The sequence below is a fragment of the Gymnoscopelus braueri genome (genome assembly GCF_963280865.1).
Source record: "Gymnoscopelus braueri genome assembly, chromosome: 14".
In the NCBI taxonomy this organism is placed as follows: domain Eukaryota; kingdom Metazoa; phylum Chordata; class Actinopteri; order Myctophiformes; family Myctophidae; genus Gymnoscopelus; species Gymnoscopelus braueri.
In genome coordinates, this window is record NC_137619.1 from 51,586,799 (window position 1) to 51,599,704 (window position 12,906).

The 12,906-nt window shown below is 39.1% G+C and overlaps 1 protein-coding gene across 2 annotated transcripts in view; it reads right to left on the reverse strand.

Annotated features, from left to right (window-relative positions):
* Nucleotides 1-8,974, reverse strand: part of LOC308099774 (low-density lipoprotein receptor-related protein 6-like) — a 71,019-nt gene extending 62,045 nt beyond the window's left edge. For both annotated transcript variants that reach the window (XM_080448559.1, XM_080448558.1), the window contains exons 1-2: nt 8,850-8,974; nt 1,442-1,474 (exon numbers count right to left, since the gene is read on the reverse strand). In XM_080448559.1, coding sequence (XP_080304685.1) covers nt 1,442-1,474; nt 8,850-8,889 — 73 coding nt within the window. In that variant the 5' untranslated portion in view covers nt 8,890-8,974. The remainder of the gene's footprint in view (nt 1-1,441; nt 1,475-8,849) is intronic.
* Nucleotides 8,975-12,906: the final 3,932 nt, after the last annotated feature.

Here is a 12,906-nt window from a genome sequence, read left to right on the forward strand (position 1 = left end):
GATAATGGATGAAACATCTTGAAAACAGATTTTCGATCGCCGATTTTCGATGATGAGCTGCATCCAACACATCCACTGCCATTACTGTCGGCCTTACTGTTTTTTGACCCCCCATGCAGAACCCGAGGCTCGGACCTGTGCCTGTGCCCTGTTAATTGACCTGTGTTCTGTGTTCCTTTCTTCTCTATTCTCTTTCCCCTATTCTTCTTCCTCCTGTAACTGCATTGTTGAGAGCTTGCATAATCACGTGATGTGACAATTGATTCTGATTATATTTGTATTTCAACAAGGACATCTGTAGCAGTTAGATAATGACAAAAACTGCTTCAAAGCCTGAGACATCAGACCTTACTGTAGTGACCATTACGTGACCAACAGCAGTTCTAGAGCAGGGGTGGGCGACCATGTCTTAAAGATCGACCAGTCCATTTTTTTTGGTCAATCAATTTGAAAACCTAGGCAAAAACATCTATTCACATCGTCCACTGTCAGGTTTACTGGTTTTGAATGGGATCCCTGAACCCCAATGAATCATATCATCATTCCTTGGCTATTCAAAAATAGCAGATATACAAGCTCATAGCGCTGCCGCGCTATGAGCTTATAGATCTGCTATTATCCCCCCCCGAGCAAAGATTTGATTTTAAAATGTTCCCTTTAAAAATATATAGATATTCAAAGATTTGCAAAAATGTTCAGATCTACAAGCTCGTAGCGCGGCACGCGGTCATATTTTTTGCCCCCTCCTTCAATTCATTCATTTTTTGCCCCCTCCTTCAAGTCACATGTTGACGTTTGGTCAAATTTGTCACAAAAAGTCACAATATGCCTTTTGGGGGTGAGACATCGTTGCCATGAGACAAAAGACATACCATGAATTGTTTTTGTCATGGTGAATGGGAAATGTGCTTGCTGATCAGCAAAAAAGTAAGCAGCAATTTTGAAGAAAGGGAACTTGGAAACTAAGATACTTTCTGACAAACCTTCTCCCAGCCGAGAAAAATAAAGAAGGACGTGAGACCCCGGCCTTATGGGCCTACGTGTATATTCTCATGTAGGCCTACATAGTCCATGAGCCAGAGCCCCAAAATTGAGCAATGATTATCGAAAGACTGGGCAAAACCATACCTATATTAAATTGTTTATAGGGTCAATATAAGTAAATAAATATATGATATCCTTTCCACAGGAGCAGCTTTTTCATATTTATCACACATTTCGTTATTTTCCCCATACGTACATGACAAAAAAAATGAAAAAAAAATTGAAAAAAATATATATATATATCATAATGAAACTTCCCCAGTTGATTACTTACATGAAGACAATGATTTATCGTATTACAAGTTTTCTGAAATTGTATATTTAAATGCACGAACGCACATACACTGTGTGCAAGCAGGCAGACCAATTGATTGATTGATTGATTGATTTTTGTTACCTGTTGTGTGGAGTGTTGGTTCAGCCTGGAGAGCTGTGGAGAAACATAATAAAACAAAATGAGCATGGACATGTCCAATCAATACCGTTTATGTAGTTACAGTCTGCCGTTGTCCAGTTACATGCTTTTCCCCTCTGAGTAAAATCACGTTCATGTATGTATGTTACAGAGAAATTGGCATTCCAGGGAAATTGAAAGGGGTACGCTTGTTTTCACCGCCCCTCAGGCAATTCTGTAGAATCAACGCTAGAGGGCAATGCAAGCCAGACATGAGCCCCACACCACACACGCACGCATGCACAAACGAGCACGCACACACGCATGCGCACACGCGCGCGCACACACACACACACACACACACACACACACACACACACACACACACACACACACACACACACACACCCGCAAACAGCCTTATTCCTTGCAGTTGAAGCACAAGGGAGCGGGCCTGGCGGGCTATGTTAGTGCAGTGAGTGGCACTTGGGGCAAACGCAGTCCCCACAACATCATTTATGATTCTGTGCCTATCGGTACATAACTCGGACGGCGCTTAAGTCGACTAGCAGACCATCGGCCGGTCGTCGCGGGCACTCGCGCCTGGAGGCGCTCGGGCGCGACTCCTCGGCCTCAAGGTCTGCTGAGTCGGCGCGCCTCCGTCATGGTCCAAAACTATACTTTATCAGCAAAAAAAAAAGTAGTGCGCGGTTGTTTGAAAAAGTAATGTCCCAAGCGGGAGTCAAACCCCAGCTCCCAGTGGTAGTGGGTGGGGAGTCCAATGATCGAAGTGCGCCACTGAGGCTTGTATTAGTGGTGTAAAGTAACAAAGTAGATTTACTCAAGTACAATTTTGAGGTATTCGTACTTTACTTGAGTATTTCTCTCATATTATCCATTTTATTTTCAGCGTTCCCCTAGCGTAGCTTCCTGGTTGCTATGTTGTTGTTGTGGTCGTCGTCCTCGCATCAAAGCCCCGCCTCGCAGCACCGCCCCGCGCCTATAAAACAAGCGCTCCCCTGTCAATTTCCCTGGAATGCCAATTTCCCTGTGACATGTATATGACAGTTCCGATGTGCTTATGTTCTGCTGTTGTCCGATTACCATTGTCCCCTCTGAATAGTTATATGTTTGGAAGGAGATCTTTAGCAGAAATAGTTCGCTAGCAATAGGTCTATTATTCTCCCTTTATCTTCCACCATGAACCACAAACTGAGAAGGCCTCTAATAATCGCAGCCAGCCTATGTAATGCTTAGAAACAGCAGCGCAGAAAGTGTGTATGGGTCCATAGCATTCTGCAGAACATGTGTGTGTGGAGCCCAACTAGCAGGGCTAAAAAGAGGAAGTGAGAACTCTTGGCCAGTGTGTTTCTATTTCTTGCATTGAAATGTATAACGTGACTGTTTCATGTACTTGGCAGAGGTGGACAGAGTACTCGACCCCAGTACTTGAGTAAGAGTACAGAGTACTCCTGGTTAAATTTACTCCACTACAAGTAAAAGTAGCTCAGTCAAAATATTACTCAAGTAAGAGTAAAAAAAGTCCTTGCTTTTAAATGTACTTAAGTATCCAAGAGTAAATGCTTTTAAAATTACATTAGATTTAATTAATTAATTACATTAATTAAAGTACAAGTAAAATTAAAAGTACATTTCTTATTTTTCACGTCAATGAATTGCTGTAATTTTTTAAAATCACAAGTCAAATTAGTGCAGCATTGGTTCAAAACGAGTAATCTAAATTAATATCTTTATAGCCTAGTGGTGCAGCACAAAATAACCAAATAACCACAAAATATTCAATTTAAATATACTGTCTTGAACAAACTATAATATGTCTAAAACCTCAGCAATGCCAATGCAACACAATAACTCCTCATCTAAGCAGTAGCAGTGATGTTAGGTTTTCAATGTAGTTAGTGGGTGTCAGGACCCAGGAGTGGTCATCTGAATGGGTCCCAGCCCAAGGACATTTTGTGATTCTAATAAAATAAAAACGTTTCCCCATTCAAGGCGCATGCATTGTTTTCAAAGCAAAAAACAAAGCATGTCACTATTTGCCTTTCAAGAATATTCAAGGCAAAAAAGTACCATATGTCAATGCTATGTGCTAAATACTAGTGCTATAGCCTAAACTCCAGTGAGATTTATAGTTTTAAACTCTCTAAAGCAGGGGTTTTCAACTGATTGTGAACCACCCTGATTAAGAATCAACCTGGGGACCACTGTTGTGTTGGGTGAGATTAAAGCTAAGATTAGTGCTTTGCTAACACTTGCTACTGTATGCATGCATTCCATGATACATCCCACTGTTTCTCAACCAGTGGTCCATGGACTACACAGACACATGCAATTATATGGCCACATTTCCTAATAATGATGACTCCATCAGGCAATCCGGTACACTTCCCCTTCTTGAGATTCTAATTCCCTTTTCTGTGGAATTTCTTGACCTCCCGACTTCCCAGAAACTGACAACATTGACATGTCACATAGGTCACCAGGTCGATAATATGCACTCTTCCATTGAACAAGAAGAAAAAAACATATTGCAACAACTAACTACGTAGATCACTTTTTTTTTGGGCGGTGAAACCGCCCCTATAAGTGAGATTTGGAAAAATGTACATTTTCCTGCGCTGTGATCTGGGCCCAGGAAATTTGTACAATTATCCTGCGCTGTGATTGGCCAATCACAATCTATTCAGGACTGTGATTGGCCAGTGTCACATGACACATGTGCATAGCCCTATATAAGCAACCATAACTTGAAAAAAAAACATAGATTGTTTTTTTTCAAGTTATGGTTTTGTCCATCATAAAGAGTTATTTATTTTTTGTACATCATTGGTTGACTCCTTTCAGTATTGTAGTTAGCTAGGAATACACCGGCCACTTCACACAGGGTGTGATTTTTTAATGTATTAAGAAGAATAGCTACTTTAATTATTGCCATTAAAAACAAACAATGCATTTTGTAATGAGCCCCAATAAACCATTTTAAGTAGAATAATTCAATTTGAAATTAAACAATACCTGGTAATGTGTGTGGGTGGTAAGGTAATGATTACCATGTTTTAAGCCACGTTTTCACTACAGTGCCAGAATTTTCCAGCAAAATAATTAGATTTATAGAACAGTGGTGTAAAGTAACTAATTATATTTACTCAAGTACTGTTACTTCAGTAAAGATTTGAGGTATTATTACTTTACTAGAGTATTTTCAATTTCTATTACTTTTACTTCTACTCCACTACATCTCATTCACTGCTATAACTACAGTATATCAAATTCTTGGCCGAAACCGAATACCGAATATAGGAAACACTTGGCCGAATGGCTGAAAATTATTATTTAAACAATATATATATACATTTTTTTAAACATTATTTTGTACCATTGCTGTCATGGCTATGCCTCTGTTGTAGAGCTACATGATTATGGCAAAACTTATCATAAGTATAATCCATATTTAGATCAGTTATTTAAAACATATTTATTTATTGTGTAGAATTATTTATTTACTACTGTGTGTAGTAATATAATACAATATGTCTCAAAACATTAGCATGCCATACAGTTGAATTATTGCATTAAATAAATATGATTTCAAGAAAATAACTCATATTGAATAGCCTAACAAAAGGCAATATAATGTCTGCAGTTGCATTATTGCACACAGCCAAAATGCATTAATAATATTAGGCCTGCCATTCCTTCCTTTTGGAGAAGTTACTTTCAGTTTCATTTCACAAAGACACACGCACGCGTGCCCACGCACGCACGCACGCACGCACGCACGCACACACACACACACACACACACACACACACACACACACACACACACTCACACTCACACTCACACTCACACACACACACACACACACACACACACACACACACACACACACACACACTCACACACACACACACACACACACACACACACACACACACACACACACACACTCAAAGTCAAGTGTTCACAGCTGGTGTTAATTATTTTGCCCTGCAGTCTCTTAACTATTGCTGTGGTTATCCTACTAATGTTACACCCTCTGACAAGTGGATTCTACTCAAGATGAGAACAGCAGCAATGGTTACAAAGTTTGCAGGGTATTTCTTTCTCACTTCTTCAGTTGAGACGGTGCTGTGTGAGGGGGGAGGTGAGGGGGGGCGGGGTGCGGAGAGGAATGCAGCCACTCTCTGCTCCTCCAGATGAGAGACGCAACTGATATATACTTCTCCATACAACGGTGTTTTACCGGATTTGTGATGCTGTTGAAAAAGCGCTCTCTACAGTACTGGTAGAGTTGAATGGTGATAGCCTGGCGTAGACAGACTATATCACTGCGTGGATATGAGTCTGGTGCTTCTATGAGGAAGTTTTTTTTCCAAGTGGGCGGGATCAAAACAATGACTCTCGACGCAATTGGTTAGACCTACAAACCAACTACCAATTACAGTCTCCCATATTCGAATACTGGGCCCTGATTGGTTACCCACGTCTTCTGGAGCAGGAAATGGATTCTCTATGGAGCGGTGCCAGACCCAAATCCCAGAGTGCAATTTTTTTTTGCACTCGCAGATTCTTCTGGTCCCAGGCTAGAATGGTGATGGTCCTCTGTATGTTAATGACCTTGGCCGTGGCTTCACGACTTGGCCATTGTTCTCATAGAACAAGTTTGTCCAGTATTCAGACCCAGGAAGCCTAAGAAGCTGCTGGGCGCTGACGTTTTTTTCTGCCTTATTTTTTTCTCTCTCGTTTTTTTTTCCATTAGAGGTAGTATTAAATGGCGTTTTCTCAAATCACCTCGCGGGCCAGATTTGACGACGTCTGGCCCGCGAAACACCAGTTTGACATCGCTGGTTTAGGTGGTTAAATGTCATAAAATACACATTAACATGAATCCAACATATTAATAGAAAATATATGCAAACAAACAAAATCAATTTAAGAGGCTATCTGTGAAGTTATATAGAATAAATAACAAATTCCTATCATCCTGCAAGCCACATACATTCCTTGTAACCTACAGGGTTATACCCTTGGGGCATAGGAATATTTGCCTGTAAAAGAGAGGGCTTATACAAGGGAAATTAGTAAACATTTAATTTAAAAAAAAGATGACAAAGGCATAGTATGTTGTAAACTAACAGTTTGGTTGTCACGTTATGATTTAGTCACACAGACCTCCACCAATAACAAACTAAGACAATAATCCTCCAAACATGATTGACTGTGGAACATGCCAGACAAGTTTTCTAACTTGGGGAAGTGTTCAGGGGGGTCAATTGGCCTCAAGAAAAATGACATTTGTGCTGCAGAGCTCCCTGTGAGAACTGAGAGTGAACAACAAAAGTTAACATCTCATCTACCTCGATGCCATCGTAGAGTTAATAACACCCAGTGATGAAGACAATGAGAAAGAGGAAGATTCCATCAAGACAAGAGGGAATCACTGGCAGACTTTTCACCCTAATAGATGTATGACCTCTGACCTCAGTCCATAGCAGAGTTCACGCTTTGTATGCTGTTGACTGCGAGAAAATGTGTGCCAATCTTTGAATATATATTTAAAGCAAACATTTGTAACTCAAATCTTTGCTTCTGGGGGGTCCCTGGAACAAAATATTTTACAAATGCTTGCTTTAAAAAAAGTATAGCCTATATTCAAAGATTTTCATAAATGTCCAAGATTTTTCAAAAATAGCAGATCTAAAAATAGCAGATATACAAGCTCATAGCACGGCACCGAGTGCCGCACTATGAGCTTGTATATCTGCTATTTTTGAATAGCCAAAGAAATCTTAAAATTACACAGATGTGTTCCCGGTCTTAATGGGTTAAAGGGTCTACACCATGAATTTCATTTTTTTTTTGGTTTTTAGTATTTTTTGGGCTCCCCAGTGTCTCTTGTACCCCAAAAAATATTTTTTTTTAACATTCAGTCATTCATTCTCATTTCAGAGATTTTCAGAATGGGCGTGTCTGAACAGGCCATTTCAGAATGTGCAATGCAAGTGATGTCACTTGCATTGCCATTGCATTGATGCTGGCCAGACAGAATTGCTCAGTAGCCCCCCCCTGCCCAAGAGGACGTTTTGGTATTGCAGCTGAAAGTGCTGTATAAGCCAGAGACAATTGACTTGGGATGAGTATATCTGAGTGATGATTTAGGCTCAAACCTTTTGAAAAAGGTTTGAGGGACATACACCATATGATATTAAATATCAATTTTTTTTTTTTAATTCATGGTGTAGATCCTTTAAAAACGTTGGAATAATATGACCATGTGGAAACATGTGAATGGAGAATAATAATGGGCCTAACATGTAACCCTGAGGGACACCACAGGACATGGGAGCCTCCCCAATCACCACCGGAGAAGCTCCTATCGTTGAGCTAAGAGCAGAACCACGTAACACTCTACAGCAATGAGTACTATCAGAATATAGAGCTATTTAACTTATTTTAACCAAAGTAAATTACTTACCCTACCTTTAAAATAGAATGATCTAATGTAAAAGGCAGTGGTGAACATTGGCATAAGTCTCGGGACCCATTCTTATGAGTCGAAAGTATAAAATACACCTTTTTATGTTTCCCATATCTCTGCTGTCCGGCAGGAACCAGCTCCAAAATGTTCATTTTTCAGGAAATGAAAAAAAGTTGAGTTAGGAGGTTTTGTTCATCATTGATAAGAACAGCTGAATGGACCTCCAAGCTCACAATGAGGTTGGAGGTCAAAAGGGGGTGGAGCCCACTTTGGCCACGCCCCCATCTCAGAAATCGGCTGCAATAGACCATATTCACACGGCGGCCATGTTTCTATGAAGTCAATGAAAGTAGCCACCCCGGGTGGCGGCACTTTCAATGTTAAATTCCAATATGGCTGCCGTGTGAATATGGTCTATGAGAGGGCTTTCAGACTGAATAATGGAGTGAAACGAAATGAAAATTCAGGCTGAGTGTCAGGCTAGTGGACTTTGCTGGTTTAGCAGAAAATGTGAGGATCCAATGAGTTAGCTGGTTTTGTCAGAAGCGCTTTTTAATGCTTTTTATTGGTTCAATATTTTTTTTACCAACACAGAGACGTAAAGGGTGTTCAATGGCCCTGATTTATGGGGAAAAAAATGCAAAAGCGTCAAAATGGAGTTAGCTGGTTCCTGCCGGACAGCAACGATTAATTTGTTTTAAAGGTATTCTAATAGGTATTCTTTAGGTATTGCTAAATAATGATACTTGAACAGTATACCAGTCCTGCACGGCCTGATACTTCATGAGGCATCATAGCGTAAAAGAAAGTCAGAGTTATATTTTGGCCCTAAACCATATGAGTGATTTCACTAATATTTTGAAATCAAGTGACATAAAACCCATAAAAAGTATTTTAACATAATCTTACCTGAGTTCCAGAACACAATTAGAAAGATCACTGGATCCATATTTGTCTTCTAGATGATTCAGTCCCACTGCAGTCTGAACTGGTCTTTGACTGAGCACGACCTCCTGTCTTCTATCTCTCTATGTCTGACACATCAACTGTCCTCTTCAACTATCACTTTTCATCAGGATGTGCTTTCTCTTTAGCGTCACAGTTTTCTGACTGACATTCTGACAGGAAGTTGTTCTTCCTGTCAGCGAATCTGACCTGGGAAATCCAACACACTGTAAACACAAATTCAAATTATTATTTTTATTAAGCAAAAAAAAAAGACACACACAATATACAGTATACTCAAACAGAAAAACACATCAAACAGAAAAACACATGTACAAACCGTATTATTAAAAGCATGCATTTTTGAATAAGCAATTAGATTACTCCAGTAAAAATCTGACTCTGCAACTTTCACCCGTAGTTGAATCATATTTTACCAGGAATATCTACCTTGATTCAAGTACTGGGGTTGAATACTTGATCAAACATTGTGCATCTCATTTAGTTTATACTGTATGAAGCAATGTACATTAAGTTCTGCCTTTTGATTCACTAGCCAATAGCCATACATTATAGCAAAAATGTTGTTGTTTCTTTATGAAAAACTCATCACTACATTAATTTCAAGACCACCATGTATTTTCTTTGTGCTTTTTACCCCTTTTTCTCCCCTATTTAGCCGTTATACCAATTAATTACTCCCCATACACATTTATATGTTGTCATTGCTGTTGTATCCTACTGACTAAACTACCAGTGAGGAGCCCCCACCACTGGTGTAAAGTAACTAAGTACATTTACTAAAGTATTGTACTTAAGTACACTTTTGAGGAATCTTTACTTTACTGGAGTATTTCTCATTTTCAATACTTTTACTTCTACTCCACTTCATCTCAGAGGCAAATATTATACTTTTACTCCACTACAATTATTTGAAAACTTTAGTTACTAAATTAGTTACTTTGCAGATATAAATTATTATATTATAAAACACACAATAACCACTTTAGACCTATTTTACACATAGGCAATTTGAAAATGGCAGATCTACAAGGACGTGTTGTGAGCTTGTTGATCTGCTATTTTTAAACATTTTAGTACTTTTACTTTTGGTACTTTAGTATATTTTGATGGCAATACTTTTGTACTTTTACTCGAGTAACATTTTGAACACAGGTCTTTTACTTGTAGCAGAGTACATCTACATTGTGGTATTGATACTTTTACTTAAGTAAAAAATGTCCCCCCCCCCCCCAGCCCATAGGAGTACGTGCAATGACAATCACCCTCCCCTCCTGGCATCCATCCCCCGAACATGGGCCAATTGTGTTTGTATATGTACAGAAGCAGTTGTGGTTCAGAGCCTCTGCCTGATGACTAAAAGCCTAATATCTCCAATGGCAAAAGGGGTAATACCCCTTTAGCCAATGGTTAAGATGTTGGCTGTCCCCGTGGGAGACCCGAGTTCGATTCTCCAGTGTTACATATAGGCGCATATTGCGAACGAACAACCTCTGCAGTGGTGGGCTGTGTGGGCAGGCACTTTACCATTACGCCACCCGAGCACAAGTCCACCATGTGCTGAACCAGTGGTCACTGAGGGGCAAAAATAATACATTGACATGGTTGGAACTGACATGGTGAGCTGTGTGTTTCATGTGAAAAGGTTCCAACCATGTCAGTGTATTATTTTGTACCAATGGATTCATTTCACTTGGAGCAAGATCAAACTTTTGTTATTCTTAAATGAAAGGTCATGTGTTTATTTATAGAATTCATAAAGCCAAACAGTGCCTCTGTTCTCATTGCACTGTAACGTGCTGCTCTCAAGTGGACAACGTTTATATTGCAGGCAACATCATGGCTCCAGAACAGAATATCCTGTCATGAATAGTGTTGCATTTTAGTCAGACTCAGACCAATGATGTTGTAGTAACAGCAACACAACAGTCCACATGAACATGCAAAACAACAACTTTATGATCAATTCATCCCTGACATTGGTTGACTACAACAATGGCCTGGTGGATCTACGTGTAGTTATTATTGCATTATAAGCTCTTGTTAAAGGGGTAGTTCACCCCAAAACTGACCCCATGATGTGTTGAATGCAAGGATAATTTCAGTTTATACAACATTTACTTCTTCTATGGTTATATTTTGGAAAGGTAAACATCACTGCTAACATTAGCATTTTTGCCTTCTTCTTAAGTAAAATTTGACAATTTGGCCAATGTTTGACCATTGTTTATAGTATAGTTTGTTGGTTACTTTTAACGTAAGGGGTCTGGTACACTACTGTACACTACAATAATGTATGGTTTATAAAATAGACCATAAAGGGTCTGGTACCAGTGGCTCAAGAACCCAAAATCTGGTGTCTCCCCAGGACCCAAACGTACATGTTTTTGACTTGATGAAACACTTTTCTTTCTTTTTTTATGTTATTTATGAGATTATTTGACACAGGGACATCACTGTGTGGCCCTTATAAATACAATTAATAACATATTTTGACGGCCACCCCAGGGTCACAGACCCCCTGTTGAGGAACGCTAGTACAGTTTTATAAAACTATCATATTTATAAACCATGTACCATGTACTGTACATGCTTATGAAACCATGTCATATTTATAAACCATCAATACACCTGACAAAATCCACAGAGGCCAAACGTACATGTTTTTGACTTGATGAAACACTTTTCTTTCTTTTTTTATGTTATTTATGAGATTATTTGACACAGGGACATCACTGTGTGGCCCTTATAAATACAATTAATAACATATTTTGACGGCCACCCCAGGGTCACAGACCCCCTGTTGAGGAACGCTAGTACAGTTTTATAAAACTATCTCATATTTATAAACCATGTACCATGTACTGTACATGCTTATGAAACCATGTCATATTTATAAACCATCAATACACCTGACAAAATCCACAGAGGCCAAAACGTCCTTCTCTACATTATGTATAAACCATACAGTATTGTAGTGTATGAAACTATCTCGTATTTTTCCCACTGAATGGGAGGAAACTGTTGCCAACCAGATAAAAAGAGAGAAGTACAGAATGACCCAGATACAGAAGTGGTTCAATTTGAACCTGAAACAATGATTTTAACAATAACTTTTAACCTATTAAAAGGGTTAAGGATGATTTTATTTTGAATAGGTAGTATAACTATCAGTGAAAAAAGGTGATAATCAAGGTGATTGTGGTTATGCCCACTATAGAAGCTGTGAAGGCAGCTGTCAGGCCGCTCTTCATGTCAATCATTCAAGTTACCTTACTTTCAAGTGGCAGATGCCAAAAGAGGAGTTTTGTGTTTAAAAAAAATACATATGTCTTTATAAGATAGAACTACACTACATCCACAGTTACATCATTAGAACAGTGTTTAATGTGAAACAACACTATTTAAAAAAAAGTATATATACATAATTACTTTAAATAGTTTTAACAATGAATTTTCTAAAATGTTCCATAACTTTTCCAAAGTATTTCACCCAATTTCCAGGCCTATAGCAATCATTATGCAGTAATGAGGCTCTTAAACCAGTGCGTTATCAATGCACAAAGACAAACTCGAGCTAAGGTGTCATGTGACAGAAAGAACAGATCTACAAGCTAACAACGTATCACAGTGAAATGTGTTGTTAGCTTGTAGATCTATTATTTTTGGCACGTGACGTCCTGTATACATTAGCTCCTCGGAGCACAAGTCTCCGCCAGCAGACCCGTTTCTCTGTATAGAGCATTCGTTCACAGGAGAAACAGACATAATTGGGTCCACTTTCTGACATCTTCTTTAAGAATGCGGTAGCAGCTTCATCAACTTCTAGTTCTTGTGATCTGTAGCGTCTCTCCTTACTGGTGTTATGTGCTTGTTGATGTTGTCTTTCATCTATTGAATACTGTGACCAGTGCCTTCTTTTCCTTTCAATGTTCTTTACAGACTCTTGTACTTTTTCTTCCAGAGATTGTAGCAATCTTTGCTGTGTCATGTTGTCAGC